The following is a 27,798-nucleotide window of genomic DNA, read 5'->3' on the forward strand; positions in this document are numbered from 1 at the left end:
ATTGCCTTGTGGGGCTTTAAAACCACAGCCCAGGCGCAGGAAGGAAGGACCTACAGACAGACATCCCAGCGCCCCGGAGGAGCCAAGACTTGGTGAGCTGGCTCCTTTCTTTCTTTTTGGGGAGGCTCTGGGATTTGAACCCAGGGCCTCTTGCATGCTAGGCAAGCCTCTACTGCTTGAAGCATATCCCAGCCCTTTGCTTTGGACTGGGGTTCGAACTCAGGGCTTTGCACCTGGAAAGCAGGAGCTCTACCTCTTGAGCCGCTCCTCCAGGCCATTGGGCTCTGGTTATTTTGCAGATGGGGTCTTACAAACTCTTTGCCTGACTGGCCTCAAACCATGATCCTCCCGACCTCAGCCTCCCAAGTAGCTAGGATGACAGGTGTGTGTTTTGTTTTTGAGATAGGGTCTCTCTGGCTGACCTGGGCTGGCCTTGTACTTGTGATCCTCCTGCCTCTGCCTCCCCAGTAGCTGGGATTATAGGCGTGTGGCCCCTTTCTGTCTCCCTAACTCTCTCTTCTCACTCTGACTCCCTCTTTCCCCCGCTCACTGGCTTTCAGTCTCCCCCTTTGTCATCTCTTCTTCATCCCAAACTCACTCCAGGGATGGGAGGTGACCAAGGAGGAAGATTGTCAAGAAGTGATGGCGGCCACAGTAACCTCCCAGGACTGGGGACTTGTGAGAAGTTTCTCGAATCAGGGAACACTTGAATCAGGCCCCCTAAAATGATGAAGACTTCCTCCAGCAGGGCTGGCATGCAGCTCGGTGGTAGAGCACGTCCGACTGGTGCCCGGTCCCGGGTTCCTTCCCAGCACAAAACGACAAAAACTCTACAACTGAGAAACCCAAAAAGTCCAGGTCAGGAGGCTGCAAAGAGCCAGTTTGGAAGAACGGCAGGGTGTTTCAGATGCTCTGATGACAGAGAGGGGGAAACTGAGGCAGAGGGAGGAGCAGAGGTGGCCTGGGTCCTCCAGTGGCTGGTGGCTGCTCTATCTTGACTCTCAGAGGGAGCCCATCCCTGTGGCCCCTTTTGGCCTGTGACCTGAGGTCACAGCCGAGCTGTGATTTAGCACCTGTCGTCAGGTAACCTCAGTCTTGCTTCATCTTACGAAAGAGGAAACGGAAGAAGAAGCGATGCCTAGGAAGAGGGTGAGGTTGCCTTGCCCCTCATCCCTGCCTGGAGGTCTGATAAATGGAACTTTAGAACAAGACAACCGTTACCTGCTGCCTTTTTCCTTTCCTTGTAATATTCCAAAGTACCAAAGGCTGTTCAGAGAAAAGTCACTCTCTCTGCCCTTCCCAGAGCCTTGGCTCCTTGTCATTGCTCTCAGAGGCAACCATGGGGAGCAGTGTATGGTGGAACTTTCCAGAAACAGGCTATAGATGGCCTAGATAAGAAGCTTGGGGAACAAAGGAAGAAAGAATTGGATGAGGGGTGACCCCAAACTCAGTTCAACTTCTGCTTCTACTGTGTACTAGCTGGGGGGCGTTGAACTCAGGGTGTTGTGTGTACTAGCCAAGTGCTTTGTTACTTAGGCAATGCCCCCAGCCCTCTTACTTTTATTTTGCTTTTGAGATAAGGTCTCCCACGTAGCTGGGATTACAGGTGTGAAACACCACCTCCAACTTGGGCTTTCTTCCTTTTTTTTTTTTTTGAGAAAAGGTCTCTCTTTGTAGCCCAGGCTGGCTTGGAACTCGTGCTCATTCTGTTTCAGCCTCCCAAGTGCTGGGATTACAGATGTGCATCACGATGGCCCACCAGCGGATTGTTTAACGATGTCCTGTCTGCGTAGGGACAGGGAGGGGATGCTCAAAAAAATCCACAGACCTGGACATTGTGTATTTACTGCTCCGAGAGCATTACTGTGAGGTCTGTGATTTCCCTGGTGGCAGGGGATGCAGGCAGGACTTTGCCTATTGGAGGGATGGGGGAACCGAGGAGAGGAAGGGAGGGGCGAGGTGAAGTGGGTCAGCTGCCCATCCCATGCACCAGCTCCAGATGTGGAAAGTCATGGCTCTCTGTGATCTCAAGTCTTCCTTTTTTTTTTTTTTTCCCACAGCAGGGTTTAAACTCAGAGCCTCATGCTTGCTAGGCAGGCGCTCTACCTCTTGAGCCATGCCTCCAGTCCATTTTGCTCTGGTTATTTTGCAGATGGGGTCTCATGAACCATTTGCTCAGACTGGCCTTGAACCTTGATCCTCCTGGTCTCTGCCTCCCAAGTAGCTAGGATTACAGGCATGAGTCACTAGTACTGGCTGTATTTTGTTTTTGAGACTGGGTCTTAGTGAGTTTGCCTGGGAACAAACTTTGTGATCATCCTGCCTTTGCCTCCAGAGTAGCTGGGATTACAGGTATGTGACATCATGCTCAGATCAGCCTGGCATTTTTACGTTGCATTACATATTGGCGATCTTTTTACATTAGCACATTACAACTTCCTCATTCTTTCTTGGTTTTATTTTTTTCCCAGTACTGGGATTTGAACTCAGGGTTTTGGGTTTGCTAGGCAGGTGCTCTACCACTTGAGCTACATCCCCAACTCCTTTTGCTTTTGCTGTAGTTATTTTTCAAGTTGGTTCTCACATTTATGCCTAGAGTATCCTGGACCATAATTCTCCTGTTCATGCTTCCTGCCTAGCTGGGACGACAGGTGTGTGCCACTATGCCCAGTTTTATTAGTTGAGATGGGGTCACTAACTGTTTCCCCAGGCTGGCCTCAAACCACGATCTTCCCAATCTCTGCTTCTGAAGTAGCTAGGATTACAGGTGTGAACCACCAGCTGCCAGCTCCTCGGTCTTTTTCATGGTTACATAGTGGTCTGTTGCCTGGGCATGTCATCATTAGCATGGCCTCTTCCTTTTCCTGGACACTGAATCCCGGCCTTCATTTTTTGTCTGTTTTTTGAAACAGGGGCTTCCAAACTTTTTCCAGGTAGTCACAAACTTGTGCTCCTCCTGCCTTGACCTCCTGAGTGCTGGGATTACAGGTGTGGACCACCACACCTGGCTTCTTTCCAGTCTGTTTCCAGCTGTTTGCATCAGGGGAACCGAGGAAACCACAGAGTGTTACACTCAGCATGATGAGGTCAGCAGGAGGGGAGGACAGGGTGAGCTCACGCCAGGAAGGGAGTGTGGAAGCTGATGTAGGAGTGAGGTGGAAGAAGGCTCTGCATTTTGGGTCTGAGTCATTCTGAGAGTTGAAGAAAACAGGCGAGGCAATTAACTTCCTGTGTCACATCCCAGGGGACAGCCTTCCCCAGCAGTCTGGGGCCACCTGCTGTGCCTGGCATCAACCCTTCAGTGACTTGAGCATGGGACCTGGACAGCACCGTCCAGGGCTAGCAAGTGGGAGGTCAGGGTGTGGGGGCGTCTGAGGAGTGGTGCGGCCAGTGAATACTAAGGGACACACTTCAGCATTTCAACCTGATTGACTTATTTTCAAGTTGTAAAAAATGACAAGAATAGGGGAAGTATGCTTTTTACTTCTCCAGATCTGTCCATCTACTCCTATAATCCACCACTCCACCAGCCAGTCTCCGTCAACTATCCAGTTATCTATCTGTCAGCTATCCACCCACCCACCCACCCATCCACCCATCCACCCACCCATCCACCCACCCACCCATCCACCCACCCACCCATCCACCCACCCATCCACCCACCCATCCACCCATCACCCACCCATCCACCCACCCACCCATCCACCCACCCATCCACCCACCCACCCACCCACCCATCCACCCAAACATCCACCCATCACCCACCCATCCACCCACCCACCCATCCACCCACCCATCCACCCACCCACCCACCCATCCACCCAAACATCCACCCATCACCCACCCATCCACCCACCCACCCATCCACCCACCCATCCTCTCAACCACCCATCCACCCACCCACCCACCCATCCATCCGCCCATCCACCCAAACATCCACCCATCACCCACCCATCCACCCACCCATCCACCCACCCACCCATCCACCCACCCATCCTCCCACCCACCCATCCACCCACCCACCCATCCATCCACCCATCCACCCAAACATCCACCCATCACCCACCCATCCACCCACCCACCCATCCACCCACCCATCCTCCCACCCACCCATTCACCCACCCATCCATCCATCTACCCACCCTCCCACCCATCCATCCACCCATCCATCCACCCACCCATCCACCCACCCATCCACCCATCCACCCACCCATCCACCCACCCATCCACCCACCCACCCACCCATCCACCCACCCATCCACCCACCCATCCACCCACCCATCCACCCATCCACCCAATCATCCACCCACCCACCCACCCATCCACCCATCCATCCACCCAATCATCCACCCATCCACCCACCCATCCACCCATCCACCCAATCATCCACCCACCCACCCACCCATCCACCCATCCATCCACCCACCCATCCACCCACCCATCCACCCACCCATCCACCCATCCACCCACCCATCCACCCAATCATCCATCCACCCACCCATCCATCCACCCACCCACCCACCCATCCATCCCTCCATCCATCCACACCTGTCCATTTCCTCTCTGTCTCTCTTATCTCTCACCTTCACCTTTTTTTCTGCACTGGAGTCAAGTGTCAGCCTCATATCCCTTTCCCCGCACAATGTCAGCGTCTACTTCTGCAGAACCAGAGTGCACCCTCCATGAGCATGGCAGTCACCAAAGTGGGAAGTCCAGCATCACTGAGTCACTATGTCCTGTCCACGCCCGAGTTCACACAGCCATTCCTGTCACAGCCTTCAGAGGGACTTGGACTTTCCGGCTCTGGCTCTAGAGCAGGCCGTGTCTGGGTGATCTGGCTCTTTTTATTGATTTATTTTTTTTTTGGCAGCACTGGAGTTTGAACTCAGGGCTTCGTGCTTGCTAGGCAGGCACTCTGCCACTTGAGGCACTCTGGCAGCCTTTTTGTTCTTTTTTTTTTTTAATTATCATATTATTATAATATCATATATTATTGTACTGGGGTTACATTGCAACATTCGAAAAAGCGTTTACAATGTATCTTAGGGAAATTCACCCCTTCATTGTTCTTCTTTTTCTCTGGAGACAGGGTCTTGCTTTTTGCCCAGGCTGTCCTGGACAGTGACTCTCCTATTCTAAGTTTCCTGCAGTTGCTGGGATTACAGGCATGTACCACCACACCCATCTGTTCTGCCTCTTTAGTCTCTGTTTCAGCTGGAACAGTCCCTCAGTTCTTCTGTGTCTTCACGACACTGGTCTTTTTTATTGACTAAAGTTCTTACACATATCCAGCTTTTAAAGTGCCCATTTCAGTGGCATTAGTACATTCACAATCTTGTGCAACCACCACCTCCATATTTCCAGAACATGCCATCGTCCCCCGAAGAACTCCTGCATCCCCCATGCCCCAGAGCCCCTCCCTCGGCCCAGGCAGCCACAAATCTGCTTTCTGCCTCTCTAAATATGTCTACCCTGACATTTCACAGAAATGCAGTCCTAGCTACAGATCTTTTTTGTGCCTGGCTTCTTTCACCGTCTGGCAGCCTGTTTTGGAGGTGTCACACCCCAGCACGTATCACACTCCATTCCTTTATATGGCTGGTTGCTGGTGCTCTGTGTGGACAAACACCACACCCTGTTCATCTTCTTGTTTGCCATTCCTGACACTTCCCTTTCAATAACTCATAGTCAGTAATCCCAGCTACTTGGGATTGCCAGCCTGGGCAAAGCGTTCCCCAAACCCCATCTTAACAAGTAGCTGGGCATGGTGGTGTGCTCCATCATTCCCAGCTACATCGGAATCATAAATTGGAGGATTCAGTCTGACCAGCGGAAAACAGGAGACCCTACTCAGAAAAATACATAAAACAAAAAGGGATGGGGAGTGGCTCAAGTAATAGAGCGCCTGCCTAGCAAATATGAGGCCCAGAGTTCAAACCCCAATACCGCCAAAAAAAAAAAAATCAATCACCACTCTGGTTCCACCATCATGTGCCCAGGGGCCATAACAGGGCTCGCTTCAGGATGTTAAAGGGACTGGAGAAAAGGAGGAGTAAGGGTTTTGGTCTCAGTGCCTCAGTGGTCATGACATCAACATGGCGGCAGCAATGGCTGCCATGTCCAGCCCCTCCTGTGTGTCAGGCACTGTGCTAGGCGCTGACATTTCTTATCTCATTTCATCTGCAAAGTGGGGTCTTAGTAGGTATAAACCCCAGTCTACAAACTCAGGCGCATGAAAAATCCAGCTATGAGTAAGTCTAGAGCAAATAATTTCCTTCCTTCCTCCCTCCCTCCCTCCCTCCCTCCCTCTTCCTCTGCCTTCCTCCCTCCCTTCCTTTCTCTCCTTTTTCTCTGATAGTACTAAGCATTGATCCAGGGCCTGGTGCTCGCTAGGCAGGCACTCACTCTCCCACTGAAGCCCATGCTCCCGGCCCTTTTGTTTGCATTTGGTTTTTGAGGCAGGGTCTCACTAGCTTTGCCTGGGCTGGCCTCAAACTCGTAACCCTCCTGCCTCTGCTTCCGCAGTGCTGGTATTATACCATGTGTCACTGTGCCCTCACTGAGGGTTTGAATGTGTTCCTGGAGGACCCAGGACACCATACTTTGTCTTCTAATGCCTTTTCCCTCCCCCCACCCAAGGGCCTCTTCATCCCTCATCTGTACACTGGGTTATCCCTGTAATCCCAGCATTTGGGAGGTGGAGGCAGAAGGATTGAGAGTCCAAGGCCAGCCTGGGGCTATATAGTGAGACCCTGTTTCAAAAGCAAAATAAAAACAAGAAGGCTGAGGGCATAGGTCAAGTGGTAGAAGACTTGCACAGTACGCTTAAGACCAAAGATTCAGTTCCTCAAAACTGCAAAAAAAATTGCATTAAAGTATATTGATGACTGAATTTTGGGAGAGTACCCTCCTAAATTTTTTTTTTTTTTGTTCTGGGCTTGAACTCAGGGCCTATACCTTGAGCCACTCTTCCAGCCCTTTTTGTGATGGGATTTTTCAAGATAGGGTCTCATGAACTATTTTGCCTGGGCTGGTTTTAAACCTCAATCCTCCTGGTCTCTGATTCCTGAGTAGCTAGGATTACAGGTGTGAGCCACCGGTGCCTGGCTCCTCCTAAATTTTGTGCCCAAGGTTAAATGAGGCTCTGTCAAACCTGTGCCTTCTCTGGGTAGCCCGGCAAAGAGGGAGCCCAGAGCTGAGCATATGTCTCAGTGGGTGAAAGGCAGAGAAAAGGGATAATGGTGATCTGGGGGGAAGCTGCCCGTTAATATCACCTGCATTTGTGGATGATATTAAACATTTCAGCTGGGAATAGTGTTGCACACCTGTAATCCCAGCTACTCAAGAGGATCCAGGTTTGAAGCCAGCCTGGGCAAATAGTTTGTGAGACCCTATCTTGAAAACAAACCCATCACAAAATAGGGTTGGTGGAGTGGCTCAAGGTGTAGGCCCTGAGTTCAAGCCCCAGTACTGCGAAAAAAAAAAAACCCACAAAAAAGCTGAGTGTGCTGGTGCGTGTCCACTTATCATCCCAGTTACATGGAAGGCACAGATTGGAGGATCAAGGTCTGAGGCCAGCCCAAAACCAACCGCCATCCCCCCAAAAAAACCAAAGCTAGATCTTATCTGAAAAATAGCCTAAAGGGACTGGGGAGTGGCTTAAGTGGTAGAGTGCCTGCCTAGCAAGCAGGAGGCCCTGAGTTTGAATCCCAGTACTGCCCTCCCCCAAATCTGTAACAAGCAGTGCGTCGTGTGCGCTGACCATCGAGAAGGGACAGTGAGTGGCTGTACTGGTAGAGAACTCAGACTCTCCCTTTTATTCACTAGGGCACCATGGATAATGGCACCTCTGTTGATGACTACTACAACTACCCTGAGGGGACCTTGGACCCCAATGTCCCTGTGGACAACAGTCTCAAACGCTTGTATTTCGAGGATGTCCTGGTCTTGGCCATCTACTCCCTTGTGTTCCTGGTGGGTGTGCTGGGTAACACCCTGGTGGTGTGGGTGACAGCGTTTGAGGTCAGGCGCACCATCAACGCCATCTGGTTCCTCAACTTGGCGGTGGCTGACCTCCTGTCCTGCCTGGCGCTGCCCATTTTGTTCGCATCCATTGTTCTGCACAAGCAGTGGCCCTTTGGTGCCGCCGCCTGTCGCGTCCTGCCCTCGCTGATCTTGTTTAACATGTACTCCAGCATCCTCATCCTGGTCACCATCAGTGCCGATCGCTTCCTGCTGGTGTTCAAGCCCATCTGGTGCCAGTCCTTTCGCCGAGCCAGGGTGGCCTGGGCAGCTTGTGCCATGGCCTGGGGCTGTGCCCTGCTGCTCAGCGTTCCTTCCTTCCTGTTCCGTGTGGTGAGAAAAGACCCCTTCTCCTCCCACACGACATGTGGCATTGACTATGGTAAAGATGGCTTCCACGTGGAGAGGACGGTGGCTATGCTCCGGCTCGTCTTGGGCTTCGTGGTGCCCCTGGTCATCCTCATCACCTGCTACACCTTCCTCCTGCTCCGGACCTGGAGTCGCAAGGCCACGCGCTCCACCAAGACACTCAAGGTGGTGGTGGCTGTGGTGGTCAGCTTCTTTGTCCTCTGGCTCCCCTACCAGGTGACGGGGACAATTATGGCCTTCCTGCCCCAGTCCTCAGCTGCCTTCTACTGGCTGCAAAGACTGGACGCCCTGTGCGTGTCCCTCGCCTATGTCAACTGCTGTGTCAACCCTATCATCTATGTCACTGCTGGCTGGGGTTTCCTGGTCCAGCTCCGAAAGTCTCTTCCCAGTGTCCTCCGGAACGTGCTGACCGATGAGTCCCTGAGTAGAGAAAGCAAGTCTTTCACACGCTCCACGATAGACACGCAACCTCAAAAGAGCCAGGAGGTGTAAGGCGAGGCCTCTGAGGCCACTACATGTCCCCATGGTCCTCCTTCCTTTCACTCTGCTCATTTTAACTCAGCCCTGGCGGTGAGTGGGTATGGCTTTTATGGACTTGTCCCCAACCTTTCCATCTTCTCTGTCCTCATCCTCCATGAACACTTCCCTGTAGGGGACAGTCAACCTATCTTTCCAGCCAATCCTTGTTTGTTTGGATTTTTTTTTTGGAGATACCAGGGTTTGAACTCAGGTCTCTGTGCTTGCTAGGCAGGTGCTCTACCACTTGAACCGCTCCGCCAGCCCTTTTTTGTGTTGGGTATTTTCAAGATAGGGTCTTGGAACTATTTGCCCTGGCTGGCTTTGAACTGTGATCCTCCTGATCTCTGCTTCCAGAGTAGCTGGGATTATAGAGGTGAACCACTGGCACTGACTCACTGGCACTTGACTCAAATTAATTTAAGAGTTTCATGGAGACATTTCCATACACGTATATAATGTGCTTTGATCACGTCACCCCTCTCTTACTGTTTCTTATTAATTCGTTCCCCCCCTTTTCTTATTAATTAGTACCTATTTTACTTTCTTCATCTTTTCCTTTTACTGGGCTTTGAACTCAGGGCATGATGCTTGGGCGGCAGAGCTACCTCTGAGCTAGGTCTCCAGCCAATATTCCAGCTTCTGACAAGTTGCTTAGATATTTATTTTATGGACAGATGGCATCTCCAAAGTTACTCTTTTCAGGACAAAGCAAAAGTGTATCAGCTTATTCATGCTTTCGTGAGCTTCTTTAAAGAAAAACATTATGTTAAAATGTTACTCTTTTATTTTTTCTGAGATGGGGGATGGTCTGGTTATGTTCCCCAGGCTGGTCTTGATCTCAAAATCATCCTGCCTGAGCCTCCTGAGTAGCTGGGACTACAGGTGCATGCTGCTGTGCCTGGCTGCTATTTGATTTTTAAGTACTAAGTAAAAAGATGTTACGTAGTTACGTTACAAACTGAGAGGAGTCTGAGTTGGGGGAACATTGGTTAGGCAGTTACATATCCAACTTCCAGGAGTGGGTAAGAGGGGAATTTAACTAATTTTTTTCTACCTTGAGAACTTCTGTTCTGGTTGTACTTAAAAAAAAAAGGACTGGCAGAGTGGCTCAAGTGGTAGAGTGCCTGCCTAGCAAGCAGGAGGCCCTGAGTTTGAATCCCAGTACTGCCCTCCCCCAAATCTGTAACAAGCAGTGCGTCGTGTGCGCTGACCATCGAGAAGGGACAGTGAGTGGCTGTACTGGTAGAGAACTCAGACTCTCCCTTTTATTCACTAGGGCACCATGGATAATGGCACCTCTGTTGATGACTACTACAACTACCCTGAGGGGACCTTGGACCCCAATGTCCCTGTGGACAACAGTCTCAAACGCTTGTATTTCGAGGATGTCCTGGTCTTGGCCATCTACTCCCTTGTGTTCCTGGTGGGTGTGCTGGGTAACACCCTGGTGGTGTGGGTGACAGCGTTTGAGGTCAGGCGCACCATCAACGCCATCTGGTTCCTCAACTTGGCGGTGGCTGACCTCCTGTCCTGCCTGGCGCTGCCCATTTTGTTCGCATCCATTGTTCTGCACAAGCAGTGGCCCTTTGGTGCCGCCGCCTGTCGCGTCCTGCCCTCGCTGATCTTGTTTAACATGTACTCCAGCATCCTCATCCTGGTCACCATCAGTGCCGATCGCTTCCTGCTGGTGTTCAAGCCCATCTGGTGCCAGTCCTTTCGCCGAGCCAGGGTGGCCTGGGCAGCTTGTGCCATGGCCTGGGGCTGTGCCCTGCTGCTCAGCGTTCCTTCCTTCCTGTTCCGTGTGGTGAGAAAAGACCCCTTCTCCTCCCACACGACATGTGGCATTGACTATGGTAAAGATGGCTTCCACGTGGAGAGGACGGTGGCTATGCTCCGGCTCGTCTTGGGCTTCGTGGTGCCCCTGGTCATCCTCATCACCTGCTACACCTTCCTCCTGCTCCGGACCTGGAGTCGCAAGGCCACGCGCTCCACCAAGACACTCAAGGTGGTGGTGGCTGTGGTGGTCAGCTTCTTTGTCCTCTGGCTCCCCTACCAGGTGACGGGGACAATTATGGCCTTCCTGCCCCAGTCCTCAGCTGCCTTCTACTGGCTGCAAAGACTGGACGCCCTGTGCGTGTCCCTCGCCTATGTCAACTGCTGTGTCAACCCTATCATCTATGTCACTGCTGGCTGGGGTTTCCTGGTCCAGCTCCGAAAGTCTCTTCCCAGTGTCCTCCGGAACGTGCTGACCGATGAGTCCCTGAGTAGAGAAAGCAAGTCTTTCACACGCTCCACGATAGACACGCAACCTCAAAAGAGCCAGGAGGTGTAAGGCGAGGCCTCTGAGGCCACTACATGTCCCCATGGTCCTCCTTCCTTTCACTCTGCTCATTTTAACTCAGCCCTGGCGGTGAGTGGGTATGGCTTTTATGGACTTGTCCCCAACCTTTCCATCTTCTCTGTCCTCATCCTCCATGAACACTTCCCTGTAGGGGACAGTCAACCTATCTTTCCAGCCAATCCTTGTTTGTTTGGATTTTTTTTTTGGAGATACCAGGGTTTGAACTCAGGTCTCTGTGCTTGCTAGGCAGGTGCTCTACCACTTGAACCGCTCCGCCAGCCCTTTTTTGTGTTGGGTATTTTCAAGATAGGGTCTTGGAACTATTTGCCCTGGCTGGCTTTGAACTGTGATCCTCCTGATCTCTGCTTCCAGAGTAGCTGGGATTATAGAGGTGAACCACTGGCACTGACTCACTGGCACTTGACTCAAATTAATTTAAGAGTTTCATGGAGACATTTCCATACACGTATATAATGTGCTTTGATCACGTCACCCCTCTCTTACTGTTTCTTATTAATTCGTTCCCCCCCTTTTCTTATTAATTAGTACCTATTTTACTTTCTTCATCTTTTCCTTTTACTGGGCTTTGAACTCAGGGCATGATGCTTGGGCGGCAGAGCTACCTCTGAGCTAGGTCTCCAGCCAATATTCCAGCTTCTGACAAGTTGCTTAGATATTTATTTTATGGACAGATGGCATCTCCAAAGTTACTCTTTTCAGGACAAAGCAAAAGTGTATCAGCTTATTCATGCTTTCGTGAGCTTCTTTAAAGAAAAACATTATGTTAAAATGTTACTCTTTTATTTTTTCTGAGATGGGGGATGGTCTGGTTATGTTCCCCAGGCTGGTCTTGATCTCAAAATCATCCTGCCTGAGCCTCCTGAGTAGCTGGGACTACAGGTGCATGCTGCTGTGCCTGGCTGCTATTTGATTTTTAAGTACTAAGTAAAAAGATGTTACGTAGTTACGTTACAAACTGAGAGGAGTCTGAGTTGGGGGAACATTGGTTAGGCAGTTACATATCCAACTTCCAGGAGTGGGTAAGAGGGGAATTTAACTAATTTTTTTCTACCTTGAGAACTTCTGTTCTGGTTGTACTTAAAAAAAAAAGGACTGGCAGAGTGGCTCAAGTGGTAGAGTGCCTGCCTAGCAAGTGCAAGGCCATGAGTTCAAATCCCAGTACTGCCCCCCCCCAAATAAGGGCATTTTTATTTATAGGCTGTTCCAGATTCACTGATGTTATCATAGTACAGTGAGAGCCTGAGTAGGCTTTCCCAACTTCCCTAAAGCTACATTGCTGACTCACAACTGATGTTGACCTTGATACGATCAAGGTCCGGGGCACTCCCGTCCCCACTCCCGTCCCCACTTTTCCACTTATATCCTCTTCCCTCCACCCCCCAGCCTCATCCCTGACCCCAGTTGGCCACGAATCCACCCTCCATGTGTACAGCACTGTCATTTCCAGAACTGTAGTCAGGAACCCCATGGTAGCTAACCTTTGAAGCTTTTGAAAAACTACTATGTGTGATTTCTGTGATGAAAATAAAAAAAAATAATCAGTGTGGAAATGTTCAGTTATTTACAAAGTGTAATTTCTGCTTAGATTGTATGTGTGTGTGTGTTCGGCTAGAAGCCGTGTACAAACCAATGTGAGAAGTATGGTGAATCACGTGTAGTTTGAAATTTTCTGATAAGGACATTAAAAAAGTAAAAAGAAAGTAGTTGGGGGCTGGAGGCACAGCTCAAGTGCCAGCCTAGCAAGCAAGAAGCCCAGTTTAAACCCCACTACGGTAAAGAAGGAGGAAGAGGAGAAATAGCAGCAGGTGGGTGTGGTGCTTCATGTCTGTAATCCCAGTTACTTGGGAGGCGGAGGCAGGAGGGTCCTGAGTTCAAGGCCAGCCTGAGCAACGTCAGCAAAATAAAAACAAAAGGACTGGGATGTAGCTCAGTGCTAGAGTGCTAACCTAGCCTGGATGAACCCTGGGCTCCATCCCCAGTATCCCAAAAGAAACCAGAAATAGCAATAGTAATCTGGGTGTTATGGATGGTGCACAAGTGTCCATCCTGATTGAGAACTGGCCTGCAGGGGGGCGCTGCAGAGGTGGAGGAAGCTATGGGAGGCGGGGCTTAGCGGGAGGTCCTTAGTCATTGGGGCGTGTCCTCAGCAGGGAGTAGCGAGCATGACAGGCATGCCAAAATTTCCAGATTTTGTTCAGATGAGGTCTTGTGAACTTTTTTACCCTGGCTGGTCTTGAACTATGGTTTTCCCATATCCACCTCCTGAGTAGCTGGGATTACAGGAGTAGCTGAGATTACAGGCATGAGCCTCTGAGTCCAGTTTAAATACATTGTTGATATATTTTCTCTCCCTCCCTCCTTTCCCCTCTCTCGCTCTCTGTCTCTCTGACAGGATCAGTGTAGCGCAGGTTGTTCTTGAATTCATGCTCCTCCTGCCTCCTCTTGCATATTGGGATTGCAGGTGTGCACCATCACACCTGGCACTTTTTAATTCTTTGAAAATAGTTCAGGAGACCCCCCCCATCTCCAAAGTAACCAGAGCAAAATGGACTGGAGGAGTGGCTCAAGGGGTAGAGCACCTGCTTTGCAAGAGAGAAGGCCTGAGTTCAAACCCCAGTCCCACCAGAAAAAAAAAAAAGAAAAAAAAAAGGGGTGGAACTTAGGGGGAGGCTTTTAGCCACTGGGGTTGTGTCCTTGAAAGGAATGATGGGAACATTCTGCTTCCTAGCCATGAGGGTAGTGGCTTTGCTGTACTGTGTGCTCCCGCCATGATGCACTTTCCTGCTACAGGCCCAAAGCACCAGGGCCCAGCGGATCATAGACAGAACCTCAAGAACTGTGAGTCAGAACAAATCTGTCTTCATAAATTGTGTTAGGCTTTGGATCTGCAATGGCCCCAAATGATCCCTCTGTTTAAGGCCTGGTTGCAGCTCTGGGTGCTATTGGGAGGTAGGGGAGCCTCTGGGAGGTGGGGCCTAATGAAAGGAAGTTAAGTCGTTGGGGGTGTGGCCTTGAATTGGATATCCAGACCCTGGGGCCTCTCCTCTCTCTCTCTCTCTCTCTCTCTCTCTCTCTCTCTCCCTGTGCCTCTCCCTCCTCCTCCTCCCTTCCCTTTCGCTCCTCCTCCCCCTTCCCCTCTCCTCCCTGGTTCCCAGCCAGTGATGTTCTGCCTCACCACAGGCCCAAGCAGCAGGGTTTCATGGGATGGAACCTCTGAAACCATGAGCCCAAATAAACCTTTCTTCCTTCTAAGTAAATTATCTCAGGTGTTTCATTATGGCAATGGAAGGCTACCAGTACAAGCTGATGGTCTCAGGTACTTGTCACAGTACCAGAAAGCTGACCAACACATCTGCTCTTAAATTTGGCCTTTTTTTTTTTTTTTTTTTTTAGCAGAACTGGAGATTGAACCCTGGGCCTTGTGTTTGCTGGGCAAGCACTCTACTACTTGAGCCACACACACCCAACCCTTTTGTTGTTATTTTGTTTTGAGACAGGGTCCCATAACATTGCTCAGGCTAGCCCCTGCCTCTACCTCCAGAGTAGCTGGGATTACAGGTGTGTACTACCATACCTGGACAGCCTGGTTTTCAAAGACTATCACTGCCCTCCTCCTGCAGAGTGCTACCTCCTCCAGGAAGGTGCCATGACTTCTTCTCTGCCTCCCCACACTCCACCTCTGTTCCTGGGCATCATTACCTTTCCTGGTCTGGATGGGAAGTGGTAGCCAGTGACTTCCCCCCTCCCCCACTCCCAACCCCATTCAGGAAGGAGATACTGTCCCAATCACTGTTTCCTACAATAATCTAGGAACACTGAGAGGCCAGTGAGTGGGACCCAGGTGGCCTGTGCCTGGGCTTGAGCGGCTCTGTCGTGGAAGGAAGTTGGCTGAAAGGCCAGGCTATTGCTTAACCTGTGGTCTGGAGAATCTGCTGGGTCAACAACTAGCAAAGGGGAAGTGGTGGGGAAAGGAAGTACATGACAGGCTTGGCTTGGTTGTGTCCCCAGCCCCAGCCCCAGCCCCGTGCACCCTAGGTTTTCACTCCCCCATCTTCTCTTCAGACCTGGGCTGGGGGACAGCACCTCCCCTTGTGTCTGTGCCACGTGACCTCCCTGTGCCTCGTGAGGACGCTGCTCTGGGGGCCACATATGTGACTTTGCCTTCCTTAACAGACGAGCAAAAAGAAGCAAAAAGTCCGAGCATGGTTGAGCATGCCTGTAGCCCCAGAGGCAGGAGAACCTCAAGGTCGAGGCCGGCCTGAGCAATGTTGGTGAGGCTCTGTCTCAAAAACAAAAGGGCTGGGGACATGGCTCAGTGGTAGAGTCCTTGCCTAGCATGTGTGGGGGCCTGGGTTCAGTCCCCAGCACTCCGCAGTACAAACAAGCAAGCAAGCAAACAAAAGCACCTCTTACCTGGACCTGCCACATTTCGGGTGCTCAGTAGCTTCATGCGCCAGCGGCTACTGTGTGAGGCCCTCAGGGCCGCACTTCCCTGGGTGACACTCAGGGTATCTACAAAATTCTACTACCTAGGAGCCCCCTGAGGTTCTGGGGTGACATCCTTAGAAGCCTGTGGATCAAATGGTCTGTGACTCACAGTGTGGGATCCCTGGGGTCAAGTGGCCTGAGTGACATTCTGAGTCTGTGGTTGTAATGCAGCCTTCAGCGTTTAATTGAGCTCAGCTGTCAGCAAATCTGGCCCAAAGCTTGTTTTTGTCAATAAAGCTTTATTGAAACACAGTCATATCCATTCCACCTATGGCTTCCCTCAGGCTACTGGGCAGTTGTTGAGTAGGTGTGACAAGACCTAGAATGGCTTCTTGACCTGCAAAAGTGAAAATATTTACTTACTTTTTTCAGTAAAACTGGTCATGATGAAATTTATTCCCCAACGGTGAAGTAGAGGGAGGGTGGGAATTAATCTCTTGGTATTTGGAGATGGGACTTTGGAGTGGGGTTGAGGTCCAATGGTGCCATAGGGGTGGCCCTATGAGGGATCAGTCTGAGGGGACTGTGGCTTTATAAGAAAAGTCACTGTATCAGCACGTGACTGGTGGCCAGCACTGTCTCAGGACTCAGAAGTGTCCCCATCAGCAAGAAAGCCCTCAACCTTGGGCCTCCCCAGCTTCCAGAACCCTGAGTGCCGAATGAATAAACCTTCATTCTTTAAAAATCACTCAGTCTCAGGCATTCAGTTATAGCAACAGAAAACAGATTAAGACACTGATTCTTGGTCTAGATAGTCAAAAATTCTAAGATGTGCTTTCATAGTTGTTTATCTTATGATTGTGTGTGAGGGTTTTGTATTTTTCTTTTTCTTTTTTTTTTTTTTTTTTTGGTGGTACTGGGTTTGAACTCAGGGCCTCATGCTTGCTAGGCAGGTGCTTACCACTTGAGACAGTCCTCTAGCCCTGTTTCATGATGGGCATTTTTGAGATAGGGTCTAGCGAGCTATTTCCCTGGGCTGGCTTTAAACTGTGATCCTCCTGATCTCTGTCTCCTGAGCAGCTGGGATTACAGGCGTGAGCCACCACACCTGGCATAGTTATGCTTTATAACTTGTACATATGTTCAGACATTCTTTTCTATGATCAAATATTGCACAGCATATATTAATTATATTGTCCAAAAGACAAGACTATGACTCCCTATTGAAGCCACTCACTGTGTGAGGCTCCATCAGGTTGAGCCCTATGAAATAGCCAAGATTCTGCCTATTTCGGGGTGAGGAGGATTTTAATACTATCTATTGCTTTTGAAAAATTGTGGAGTCAGGAGCCACTGTACACGCCTGTAGTCCCAGCTACTCGGGAGGCTGAGGCAGGAAAATCAGAGATCCCAGAGGCCAGGCTGGGCTATGTAGCCAGACCCCCCCAGCTGTGGTAGAGGTCACACACCACGCCACTGGTGTTAGTGGCACGTAGTGAACTCACCATGTTGTGAAACTGTTTCTAGTTCTAGAACATTTCGCCACCCCAAAAGGAAGCCTCATATTCAGCTGGTAGCTCCTCATCCCCCCAACAAAAATGGCAATTTCATATGAGTTAAGTCAACCACCTTCTAGAATTGTCTCAATATTGATTTTGTTTTGTTTTGAGATAAGGTCTTGCTATGCAGCCCAGGCTGGCCTCCAACTCTCCATCCTCCTGCCTCAGCCTTCTGAGTGCTGGCATTACAGACGTGCCCTACCATGCCTGGCTATGTTGTGTGCATTTTAAATTGAGTCACCTACTTAATACTCAAGATTGTCCACTTCACAGACAGGAAAATAGAGGCTCGAGGCTCGTTCTCAGCCTCTGTGAACTTGGAGAGGAGGTTAAGAACTGCTATGGTCAACTTGGCCTTGTTCTCCTGGTGGAAAATTGAGACCCAGAAGGTGATAGAACTTGTGTTTTGCTTACCACAGAAACTTCAGCCCTATGCTTGACTGACCTTTTCTTTTCTTGAACTCAGGGGTTACACCTTGAGCCACTCTGCCAGCCCTTGTGAAGTTTTTTTTTGAGATAGGGTCTCTAGGACTATTTCCCCAGGCTGGCTTTGAACCTCGATCCTCCTGATCTCTACTCCTGAGTAGCTGGGATTACAGATGTGAGCCTCCAGCGCCGGCCTTTGACCTTTCTGAGCAGGGCGTGATCCTGAACCATCATCCTTGGAAAATGTGAGGAAGAAGAGTGTTTACCTGTCTGCAGATTGCAGACAGGAGGGGCCCAGCTCCCAGTTGGAGCCTGGGAGGGGGCAGGGGGCACTTGGAACTTGTCACAGGATCTCAGGGGACATTGTGGGGAGTCTGAATCCAGGCCCAGACCTCCAGACATTGAAATTAAACCACCCACAAGTCTGATTTTCAGGAAACCGGCAACAAGGAGGTGAGGGCTGGGATGTGGGTCAGCTCTATCCTGCTTTACCTTGGCTGTGTCACTTTGGGATCTGTGAGTCATGGGAGGACCACAGGACAAACATGCCCTGGGGCTGGGGAGAGGCCACTCCTGCTTTTCCTGATTGTAGACGTTTGCTGGGCTGTGAGGTGGCAGGTCCCAGGGAATCCGGTGCACTTCGGGGACCTCCTGGGTCCTGCCTGCGGACTCAGATTGGTCAAATTGGGGACCTTCTCAGAGAGACGGTAAGGATGAGGGAGTCTGGGAGGAGGGAGAAGTTTGCTGGTCTCGGCCTCTGTTGGAATCTGGGAATCAGAGCGAGAATTCCAGGTGTGAGGAACACCACCACCGGGCTGGAACTCCTGTCAGAGGCCCAGACTCCTGGAGTTCACTCAGGTCGCCCCACAGTACACTCCTGGGAAAGCAGGCAAGCGTTTTGTTACATGCAGTGTATGGGGGACAGTGTCAGACCTGCAGGAGTTCCTGCAGCTGGTGGTAAATCCCCAAAGGGCAGCTGGCCCTTTGGCACATGTCACGTCAGAGCTGGGCGACTGTGGCTCTTCGTAAGGTGACAGCATCCAGGTACCCAGTGTAAGGTACTGCCGAAAAAAGACCACGCCACGTGTGGAAAGGAAAGGTTTATTGGTCCAGACCGCAGGGCCGTCACTCTGGGGTTCAGAGTGAGGCGGCTTGGCTGAATTGGGTAGTGGGCTTTATAGGAGGGGCCAAGCCATGGGGGAGGGAGAATCTGGTCTCTGATTATCTGTGATCACCAGATGGAACAGGTCGACACGCCTGGCTAGTTGAATAAGTGGAAGTTCCTGAGTTGTTTTGCAAGCCGAGAAACAATCAGGCAGGGAGAAACAAGTGGTCATAAATCAGGGGGTCTGGTTTTAAGGTGTAGCCTTGGGTCCTTCTGCCCACCCCAAGAATGCCAGGGACCTAACACCCAGCATTGCCCCCAGGTACCCCAAGGGCAGCTGCCTTCCAAGCCAGAGTCCTTTGTCTTTTTGTGTGTGTGTGTGTGGTGCTGGGATTTGAACTCAGTGCTTTGCACTTCCTAGGCAGGTGCTCTACCACTTGAGTCACTCCACCAGCCCTTTTTGCTTTAGTGATTTTTCAGATGAGCTGGCTTGGACCTTGATCCTCCTACCTATGGTCTCCCAAGTAGCTGGGATGACAGGTGCACCATGCTAAGCTTATTTGTTGAGATGGGGTCTTGCTAACTTTATGGTCTTGAACTGTGATCCTTTTGATCTTTGCCTCCTGAGTAGCTGAGATTACAGGGTTTTTTCTCCTTCCCGCCTTCCCTCCCTCCCTCCTTCCCTCCTTTCTGAGACAGGATCTCACTATGTAGCCCAGGCCTACAACTCTCAATCCTCCTTCCTTAGTCTCCTGAATCCTGGGATTACAGGCATGCACCACTATGCCTGGCTTTTTCTTATTTGCTTGTTTCTGAGCTGGGTCTCGCTATGTAGTCCAGGCTGGCCTCGAACACCAGGGCTCAAGTGATCCTCCTGCCTCAGCCTCCTGAATTGGGACTACAGGCGTGCACCACTGCACTTTCTCCTTTGCCTGTTCAGAATTTTCTAAGAATGGAAACACTCAGTCACCCCACCTCCCCACCCCGGCCCGTGTGTCTGTGTCTGGCTTCCTTTCCTCAACATGGTGTCATGGAGTCCATCAACATTCCTGAGTGTGATTCATTCCTTCCCCTTCTTGTAGACGACTCAGCTGTGTGAACACTGCACACTGCTGGAGGTGAATTGTGACAGGGTTTCCTTATCTGCTGGGAACATTCTAGGTGCCTTTCCTGACGGTGCTGGGGATGGAGTCCAGGGCCCTCGCGTGCTAGGCAGGCCGAGCCACAGCCTCAGCCTTCAGACAAGACTTTTAGAGAACCTGTGTGCCCTTTTCCAGGTGGGGGACAGGGCAGATGGCGGTGGGAGGAATCCTGGTGTGGCTTTCGGGGATTCTCCCCCACAGGCCCAGAGCAGGGGGGTTGTGCTTCCTGATATGGAGACAGTTCTTTCCCATCTAGGATTGTTACAAACATGGTTTTCCCTTCCTCTCTTTTCCTTTGTTCCCTCCCTCCCTCCTTCCTTCCTTCTTTTCCTCCTTCCTTCCCTCCCTCCCTCTCTCTTTCTTTAGTACTGGGATTTGAACTCAGGGCCTTCACCTTGAGCCACTCCACCAGCCTTTTTTTGTGAAGGGTTTTTTCAGATAGGGTCTCATGAACTATTTGTCTGGGCTGGCTTTGAGCACGATCCTTCTGATGTCTGCCTCCTGAGTAGCTACGATTACAGGCGGGAGCCACCCACACCTGGCTTTTTCTTTTTTTTAACAGGGTCTTGCTAAGCAGCCCAGGCAGGCCTTGAACTTGAGATCCTCCTGCCTCAGCCTCTTGAGTATCGAGATTACAGGTGCACCTGGTAAAAACGGTTAATTCTGGCACAAAATAGGTGCACAGTAATTGTCAGTTATTTTAATTACTGAAAGTGAGAATTGTATTCTAGCTAGGGATATACGCTTATATAGAGTACAAAAGCATGCACATATAAAGTATTGAGTGTAAAAATAATAAGATAACAACGCTTGTCCTGATGCTCCTTATTATAGTTTATTTATTTATGGATTTTAAAATTTGTTTGATGGGACTGGGGCTTGAACTTAGGGCTTTGCACTTGCAAGGCAGGTGCTCTACTACTGGACTGCTACACCTCCAGTCCATTTTACTCTGGTTATTTTGGACATGGGGGTCTCATGAATTATTTGCCTGGGCTGGCCTCGAACCTTGATCCTCCCGATCTCAGTCTCCCAAGTAGCTGGGATTACAGGCGTGAGTGCTGCACCAGCATCGTTATTAAGCAGTCGTCCAAGGCTGGATAATAAGCATGGCACAAGCGTGGACTGATTTTGAGGCTCCTATGACGTGTCAAGATAGATGGGGAAAGACTGAAGACACATTACATGGTGCTGGGCATTGGTGCTCACGCCTATCATCCTACCTACTTGGGAGGCTGATATCAGGAGGATTACAGTTCAAGGCCAGCCTGGGCAAATAGTTCATGGGACCCCCATCTCCAAAATAACCAGAGCAAAATGGCCTGGAGGTGTGGCTCAAGTGGTAGAGCACCTGCTTTGCAAGAGAGAAGCCCTGAGTTCAAACCCCAGTCCCACCACAAAGTAAAAAAAAAGGAGAGAAAGTTTCCTGGACTGTAATCAGCAAGAGCTGGACAGGGTGGAGTCCAAGAGGGGAGGAGGATGGACATGTGGTTGATGATAACCAACTGCTAACTCCTGTGTCACGCCGTCATGGCCCAGTGCTGTGCTCAGCCCTCCCCTCCCCAACACATTCATTTAGCACACTGAGTTCGAAAACATCCTCCAGGGTAGGTACATTCTTTTTCCCTTTTAAAGACGTGGAAAATGAAGCACAGAGCGGTTAAGCAACTTGCCAAAGGTCACACAGCTGGTGAGGGTTTGAGGTTTAAAATCTGCACACATTTTACTCTGGGAGTGAAAACAAGAGGATCTCAGAATCCCAAACTCCAAACTCAAAAAAAGAAAGTGGCTTGGGGATTGAGCCTGGCTCACAAACACAAGTCCCTGGATTCAATCCCCAGTACCACAGGAAAAAAAAAAAGTGGCTTGGCATTTTTGTTGTTAACCTGGCAGGGTGAAGACTGTCCCAACTTCCTCCCTGTCCTTCCTCTTGCGTCAACATCTGCTGACTTGGGGCTGTGCCCGCCAACCCACAGCAGTCAGCAGAGGGTGTCAGATCCTTGTCACGGGGCTGAGGGGAGGGAACCCAAAGCATGGTGCTCCTCAAGTCCTGCCAGGCCGGTGAGGTGGGTCCACATCCATGAGTCATTCCTCAGAGGAAGAAACCAGGACAGCCAGCCACGGCTGCCACCGAGGGTCGCCGACTCAGATTTGGGCTGACACTTCCAGGGCTTGGGCTCCGCCATGAGACTAAGGCTGCTGAAACTCAGCTCTGCCCTCCAGTTAGCTGAGAGGTCTTAGGTAAGTGACTTACCTTCTCTGTGCCTCAGTGTCTCCATCTGCAGAATGGGTTTCACAACATGGAGTCAGAATCGGAGTGCTGGTAGGAAGCTAAGGCCACACAGTGTTTAAAGCAGCTGGATGCAGGCACATAACACAAAGCCGTAAATGAGAACAAAATCTAAAACCAAGAAATTTTATTCTTATCACTGGTGGATGATGTCACCTGTCTGTTCAGTCCCTCCCGTGCCTCCCATCGCACGTAGAATAAAAGATGAAGCTCACGGTGCTCCACCTGGCTCTGCAATGACCAGGCCCCTGATCTCTTTCTTCTTTTTTTTTTTTTTTGGTGGGACGGGGTTTGAACTCAGGGCTTTGCTCTTGCAAAGCAGGTGTGGCTTGAGTCACAGCTCCAGTCCATTTTGCTCTGGTTATTTTAGAGATGGGGTCTCTAGAACTGTTTGCCCTGCTGGAGTCAATCCTTCCCAAGTAGGAATCAGCCTCCCAAGTAGCTAGGATTACAGGCGTGAGCCACCTTGCCCAGCTTCCTTCCCTCCCTCCTCCTCCCTCCTCCCTCCTCCCTCCTCCTCCCTCTCTCTTTCTTTTCTGGGAGCTGTAGCATGTTTGGTAACCCAGATACAGACCATGGCGTCCATGTTGAAAGTTCCATTGCTGTGCTGTACTCCACTCCAAATGATAATTGACCAGGGTTCCAATAGTTTAAAGGTTTGGAATTCCCATGTATACATATTTTTGAAACATTATCTCATTCTGTGGCCCAGGCTGGCCTCAAACTTATGATCCTCTGGCCTCAGCCTCCCGAGTGCTGGGATTATAGTCATGCCCTATAATGCCTGGCCTGCCACGATCTGAATCATGTTAGGGTTCTAATGTGATAACTTTGCACACTTCTAAGATGTGAAGGCACTAGTGCTCTGACACACTAGCATTCTAGAATCGCAACAGCCTCACATGTTGGGTCTGATGCTGTTTAGTATTCTAGAAATCCAATATTCTGACATGCTTGAGTTCTGAGACTGTAATATTCTAGAACTCCAAGCTGTGTGGCTGGGGTGTGGCTCAGTGGCTGAGTCTTGCCTGTGTGCAAGGCTCTGGGTTCATCCCCAGCATGGCAAAAAATTAAAGGGTTGGGTGTGGTGGCTGATACCTGTAATCCCAGCTACTTGGGAGTTGGAGGTAGGAGGGTCATAGTTCAAAGCCAGCCTGGGGAAAAATTTATTGAGACCTCCTCCTTCCCTCCATTTCAACCAATCAGCTGGGCATGGTGGTCTATGCCTGTAATCCCAGCTACTCGGAGGCATGGGTAGGAGGACTGAGGTCCACTGCCAGTCTCCAGGCAATAGTGGAGACTATGTGAAAAATAACTAAAGCAGAAAGGGCTGCGGGTGTAGCTCAAGGGGTAGAGCACCTGCCTTGCAAGCACAAGGCCCTGCGTTCAAATCCCAGTGTGAGAGGAGCAGTGAGGCAGAAATGGTTCTGAGGAGGTGAAGGGAACAGATGGCAGAAGTAACTCTGTCTTAGATAAAGGCCCAAGGAAGGCATCCTTGAAAGCAAACAGCTAAGGAGAGTGAGGAGCGTGCTTTTCACGCAGATAATAAGGCAGAGGTCTCTCTCCTAGATGAGGGAGATGGGAAGGCATCTTTAAAAACAAACGTCTAAAGAGATGAAATGCAGAGCCCTTAAGGAAGATAACACGGCAAACTTTCCCAAGATTGCAGAAGGGGGTTATAAACATAAAAAATGGTGGATCTCACCAAGATAACAAGAGGTAGTCATAAAACGTATGTGACAGGCTCAAGGACAAGGTGGACAAACAAGACCATCCTGGCATATCCAGTCTGATAAGGATGGGGATGAGGAGGCAGAAGTTAATTAGACAGCCAATTATAGCTTCAGCTTCAAAGTAGAATAGGGGAGCCTGTGTCAGGCAGAGCCCTATATTACCCCTTAGACTTCAGCCTTCCTTTGGCTTAGCTCCTTCACTAAGTCCCACCCGTCAGGGAGCTCTGCTGTCCTTTCAATAAACTTTGTGCTTGCTTTAACTCTTTATTTCTTTTCCTTTTTTGTGGTACTGGGGTTTGAACTCAGGGCCTACACACCTTAAGCCACTCCACCAGTCCTTTTTTGTGATGAGTTTTTCGAGATAGGGTCTTGAGAACTATTTGCTGGGGCTGGCTTCGAACTGCCATCCTCCTCATCTCTGCCTCCTGAGTAGCTGGGATTACAGGCGTGAGCCACCGGCGCCTGCTGTCCACTGACTTTTCATCCTGTCTTGTCCAGGTGAGATGGAGAACGACTCTCTCAGCTATGAGTATGGGGACTACAGTGACCTCCCAGATGTCCCTGTGGACTGTCCAGATGGTGCCTGCCTCTCCATGGACACCCTCCGTGTGGCCCCGCTCCTTCTGTACGCTGCTATCTTCCTGCTGGGGGTGCCGGGCAATGCCATGGTGGCCTGGGTGACCGGGAAGGAATCTGGCCAGAGGATCTGGGCCATGTGGTTCTTGCACCTGGCGGTGGCTGACCTGCTGTGCTGCCTGGCTCTCCCCATCCTGGCAGTGCCCGTTGCCTGGAGGGGACACTGGCCCTTTGGGGCAGTGGGCTGTCGGCTGCTGCCCTCCGCCATCCTGCTGTCCATGTACGCCAGTGTCCTGCTTCTGGCTGCTCTCAGCGCTGACATCTGCCTGATGTCCCTCAGCATCCCCTGGTGGGCCATGGATCGGCGGGCCCGTGGGGTGCAGGTGGCCCGGGGGACAGCCTGGGTGCTGGCTTTGCTGCTGACTGTGCCATCTGCTGCCTATCGCCACCTGCACCATGAACCCTTCCCCTTCCAGCTGCAGTGTGTCGTGGACTACAATGGCTCAGTCGCGGCCGAGGTCACGGTAAACGCCATTCGGTTCATATGTGGCTTTCTGGGACCGCTGGTGTTTGTGGTCAGCTGTCATATTGTGCTCCTGAGACGAGTGGCCCGAAGCTACTGGAGTCTGAGCACAGCCGTCGTGGTGGGTTTTTTTGTCTGCTGGGCCCCTTACCACCTGCTGGGGCTGGTGCTCACCTTGGCTGCCCCCAACTCGGTGCTCCTGGCCCGGGCCCTGAGGGCTGAGCCTTTGGTCGTGGGCCTTGCCTTGGCTCACAGCTGCCTCAACCCCATGATCTTCTTGTATTTTGGGCGGGCTCAGCTCTGCAGGTCACTGCGAGCTGCCTGTCACTGGGCCCTGAGGGAGCCCCAGGACCAGAAGGAAAGTGTGGTAAGCAGGAAATCCACCAGCCATGACCTGGTGTCAGAGATGGAGGTGTAGGAGAGAGGGACACTGGGTTCAAATCTCCTAGCTCATTTCATGTAGTGCATAGCTGGATCTAGGGACTTCATGATCTCTGTTTTATTCTTCACTTGACAAGCATTCATTACACACTTGCTCTGTGCAAGGCCCTGAGGTAACAGGCAGTGGAGTATAGCAGTAACGAGAACAGATATAAATCCTGCCCTTGGGACAGACAATGAGTAATCAAACAAAGGACTATGGAGTTTATCAAAGGTGATAAGTGCTACAAAGCCTAAAGAGGACAAAGAAGGCTGGGTGGGACAGTATGTGTCAGCCAGGCAAGGGCCCTCAGGAAAGGTGATATGTGAGCCAAAACCTGAATAAGGGAGAGAGGAATCAGGCTTAAATCTGGGAGAAAATTGTTCCAGGCAGAGGGAACAGCACATGCAAGAGCTCTGAGGCAGGCTAAGGAAGTAGCTCAGTGGTAGAGCACTTGCCCATGATGGGACATACTTATATGAAAATACTATTTGTTGTTTATTCCTATAATCCCAGCTACTCAGAAGGCAGAGGTAGGAGGATCTCGGTCCAAGACTGTCCCTGGCAAAAATGTGAGACCTTATCTGAAAAACAGAAAAAAAAAAAAAAGATCGGGGGCATGGCTTAAGTAGTGCCACACTCACTTAGTAAAGGCAAGGTCCTGAGTTCAAACCCCAGTCCCACCAAAAAAGTTATTTATTGTCTATCTGGAATTCAAATTTAACTGGGCATCCTGTATTTTTATTTTCTAAACTAGACATCCCTACTCTGAGCAGAGGAATGTCTCAATTCCACTTAAATTTTAATACGATCCCTCTGCTTGCTGGTGGAGATTAGACAATGAGGGGGGAAATCAAGAGGTCCAGTAGGGAGGCTACTGCCATAGTCCTAGCAAGAGGTGAGGGTGCCTTGGGTCAGAGTAAAAGGGAGGCTGATAGATTATGGATGGTTTTTGTTTTTTGGTGGCACTGGGGTTTGAACTCAGGGATTTACACTTGCTAGGCAGGTGCTCTACCACTTGAGCCACTCCACCAGGCCTTTTTTGTGTTGGGTATTTTCAAGATAGGGTCTTGTGAACTATTTACTCCGGCTGGCCTCAAACTGTAATCCTTCTGATCTCTGCCTCCTGAGATAGCCGGGATTACAAGAGTGAGTACCACCACATATCATGAAGGAAAGGCCATGCCCAAGCTTGGCATTGGCATTCGAGACTGCTCTCCACTGGAGGACACACTCACACCCTGGCTTCTCAGACCCTGTTGCCCGCAGCATGGTGGCTCCAGTAAGGTTCATACCCTAATCCCCCGAAACGGTGAATTTGAGAGCCTTATGTGAAAAAAGATACTTTGCAGAAATGATTAAATTAAGGATGCTGAGATGGAGAGATTCTTTATGATTGCTCTGGTGGGCCCAAGACCACCACGAGGATCCTTTAAAGATGGACACAAGAGATCAGAGCCAGTGACAGATGTGATCAGAGGAAGGCGCCACAAGCCAAGGAATGCAGATGGCCTCCAGAAACTGAAAAAAGGGAAACAGACTCTCTGCAAACCCTCCTGAAGGAAACCAGACCTGCTGACACCTTGACTGCAGATTTGTAATCCCAACCCTTTCAGAGAATACACTGTATTTTCTCACATCTCTGGTTTGTGGTCTTTTGTTACAGCTACGCCAATAGCCCCCTGGGGCTGGTACCACTGCAGAAAGTTCTAGAAGACGATGTGGCTCTAGAATCAAGGCTTACATCACAGTAGAGTGGTACCTGTGTATGCAGTCATGTCTCAGGACGTCACTTTACACGCATTCTCCTTCAGGGTATCTGTCAGTCACCGTTTTGTTACCATGGTGACATCTTTAACTCAGGCTATGTATGAAAAAAGAGAGAGAGATGTTAATTAGGTTTACAGTTTAGGAGGCTGGAAGATCAAACAGTACAGCAGGCCTGGGAGGGACCCGGGCTGCCTCACTTCCTGATGGATGGGACTGGCGGGAGGGTGGGGCGGAGTCAGTGGGTTCTGTCTCCAATCAGCAGAGCACTGCCCTCCAAGACCCGCCCCCAATGACCTAATGTCCTCTTGCAAGGCCACGCCCCCCGCTTTTAAAGGCACTGGAGTTTGAATTTAGGGCTTCAAGCTTGCTAGTCAGGTGCTCTACCACGTAAGCCATCATGCCAGCTCCTTTTAAAATCTTTAAAACCATTTCGATTAGTGTGCATTAATTGCACAAAATGAGGGCTTTCATTGTGCTATTCTCACATACACACACGCGCACACACACACACACAGAACGTACTTTGACTGCATTCATCTCCTCTATTACTTTC

At 50.4% G+C, this 27,798-nt stretch overlaps 3 protein-coding genes across 6 annotated transcripts; all 3 read left to right on the plus strand.

The window, feature by feature from the left end:
- On the plus strand, nucleotides 1–10,021 carry LOC109697536 (C5a anaphylatoxin chemotactic receptor 1-like). The gene is made up of 2 exons (XM_020181209.2): nucleotides 1–92; nucleotides 7,828–10,021. Exon 2 carries the CDS (start codon nucleotides 7,834–7,836, stop codon nucleotides 8,881–8,883), a length of 1,050 nt encoding a protein of 349 aa, XP_020036798.2. The 5' UTR covers nucleotides 1–92; nucleotides 7,828–7,833; the 3' UTR covers nucleotides 8,884–10,021.
- C5ar2 (complement C5a receptor 2) lies at nucleotides 28–27,114 on the plus strand. Of its 4 annotated transcripts, none has more exons than XM_074057818.1 (2): nucleotides 28–92; nucleotides 24,454–27,114. In XM_074057818.1, exon 2 carries the CDS (start codon nucleotides 24,459–24,461, stop codon nucleotides 25,470–25,472), a length of 1,014 nt encoding a protein of 337 aa, XP_073913919.1. In that variant the 5' UTR covers nucleotides 28–92; nucleotides 24,454–24,458; the 3' UTR covers nucleotides 25,473–27,114. The 4 variants fall into 4 exon arrangements, with proteins under 4 accessions (XP_073913919.1, XP_073913918.1, XP_073913917.1 ...); XM_074057817.1 differs by lacking the exon at nucleotides 28–92 and adding an exon at nucleotides 18,017–18,138; XM_074057816.1 differs by lacking the exon at nucleotides 28–92 and adding an exon at nucleotides 18,269–18,392.
- On the plus strand, nucleotides 10,076–12,822 carry C5ar1 (complement C5a receptor 1). Its single transcript, XM_074057815.1, has one exon. The coding sequence runs from the start codon at nucleotides 10,193–10,195 to the stop codon at nucleotides 11,240–11,242; it is 1,050 nt and encodes a 349-aa protein (XP_073913916.1). The 5' UTR covers nucleotides 10,076–10,192; the 3' UTR covers nucleotides 11,243–12,822.
- Nucleotides 27,115–27,798: the final 684 nt, after the last annotated feature.

Source organism: Castor canadensis, chromosome 16 (genome assembly GCF_047511655.1).
Source record: "Castor canadensis chromosome 16, mCasCan1.hap1v2, whole genome shotgun sequence".
Classification (NCBI taxonomy): Eukaryota; Metazoa; Chordata; class Mammalia; order Rodentia; family Castoridae; genus Castor; species Castor canadensis.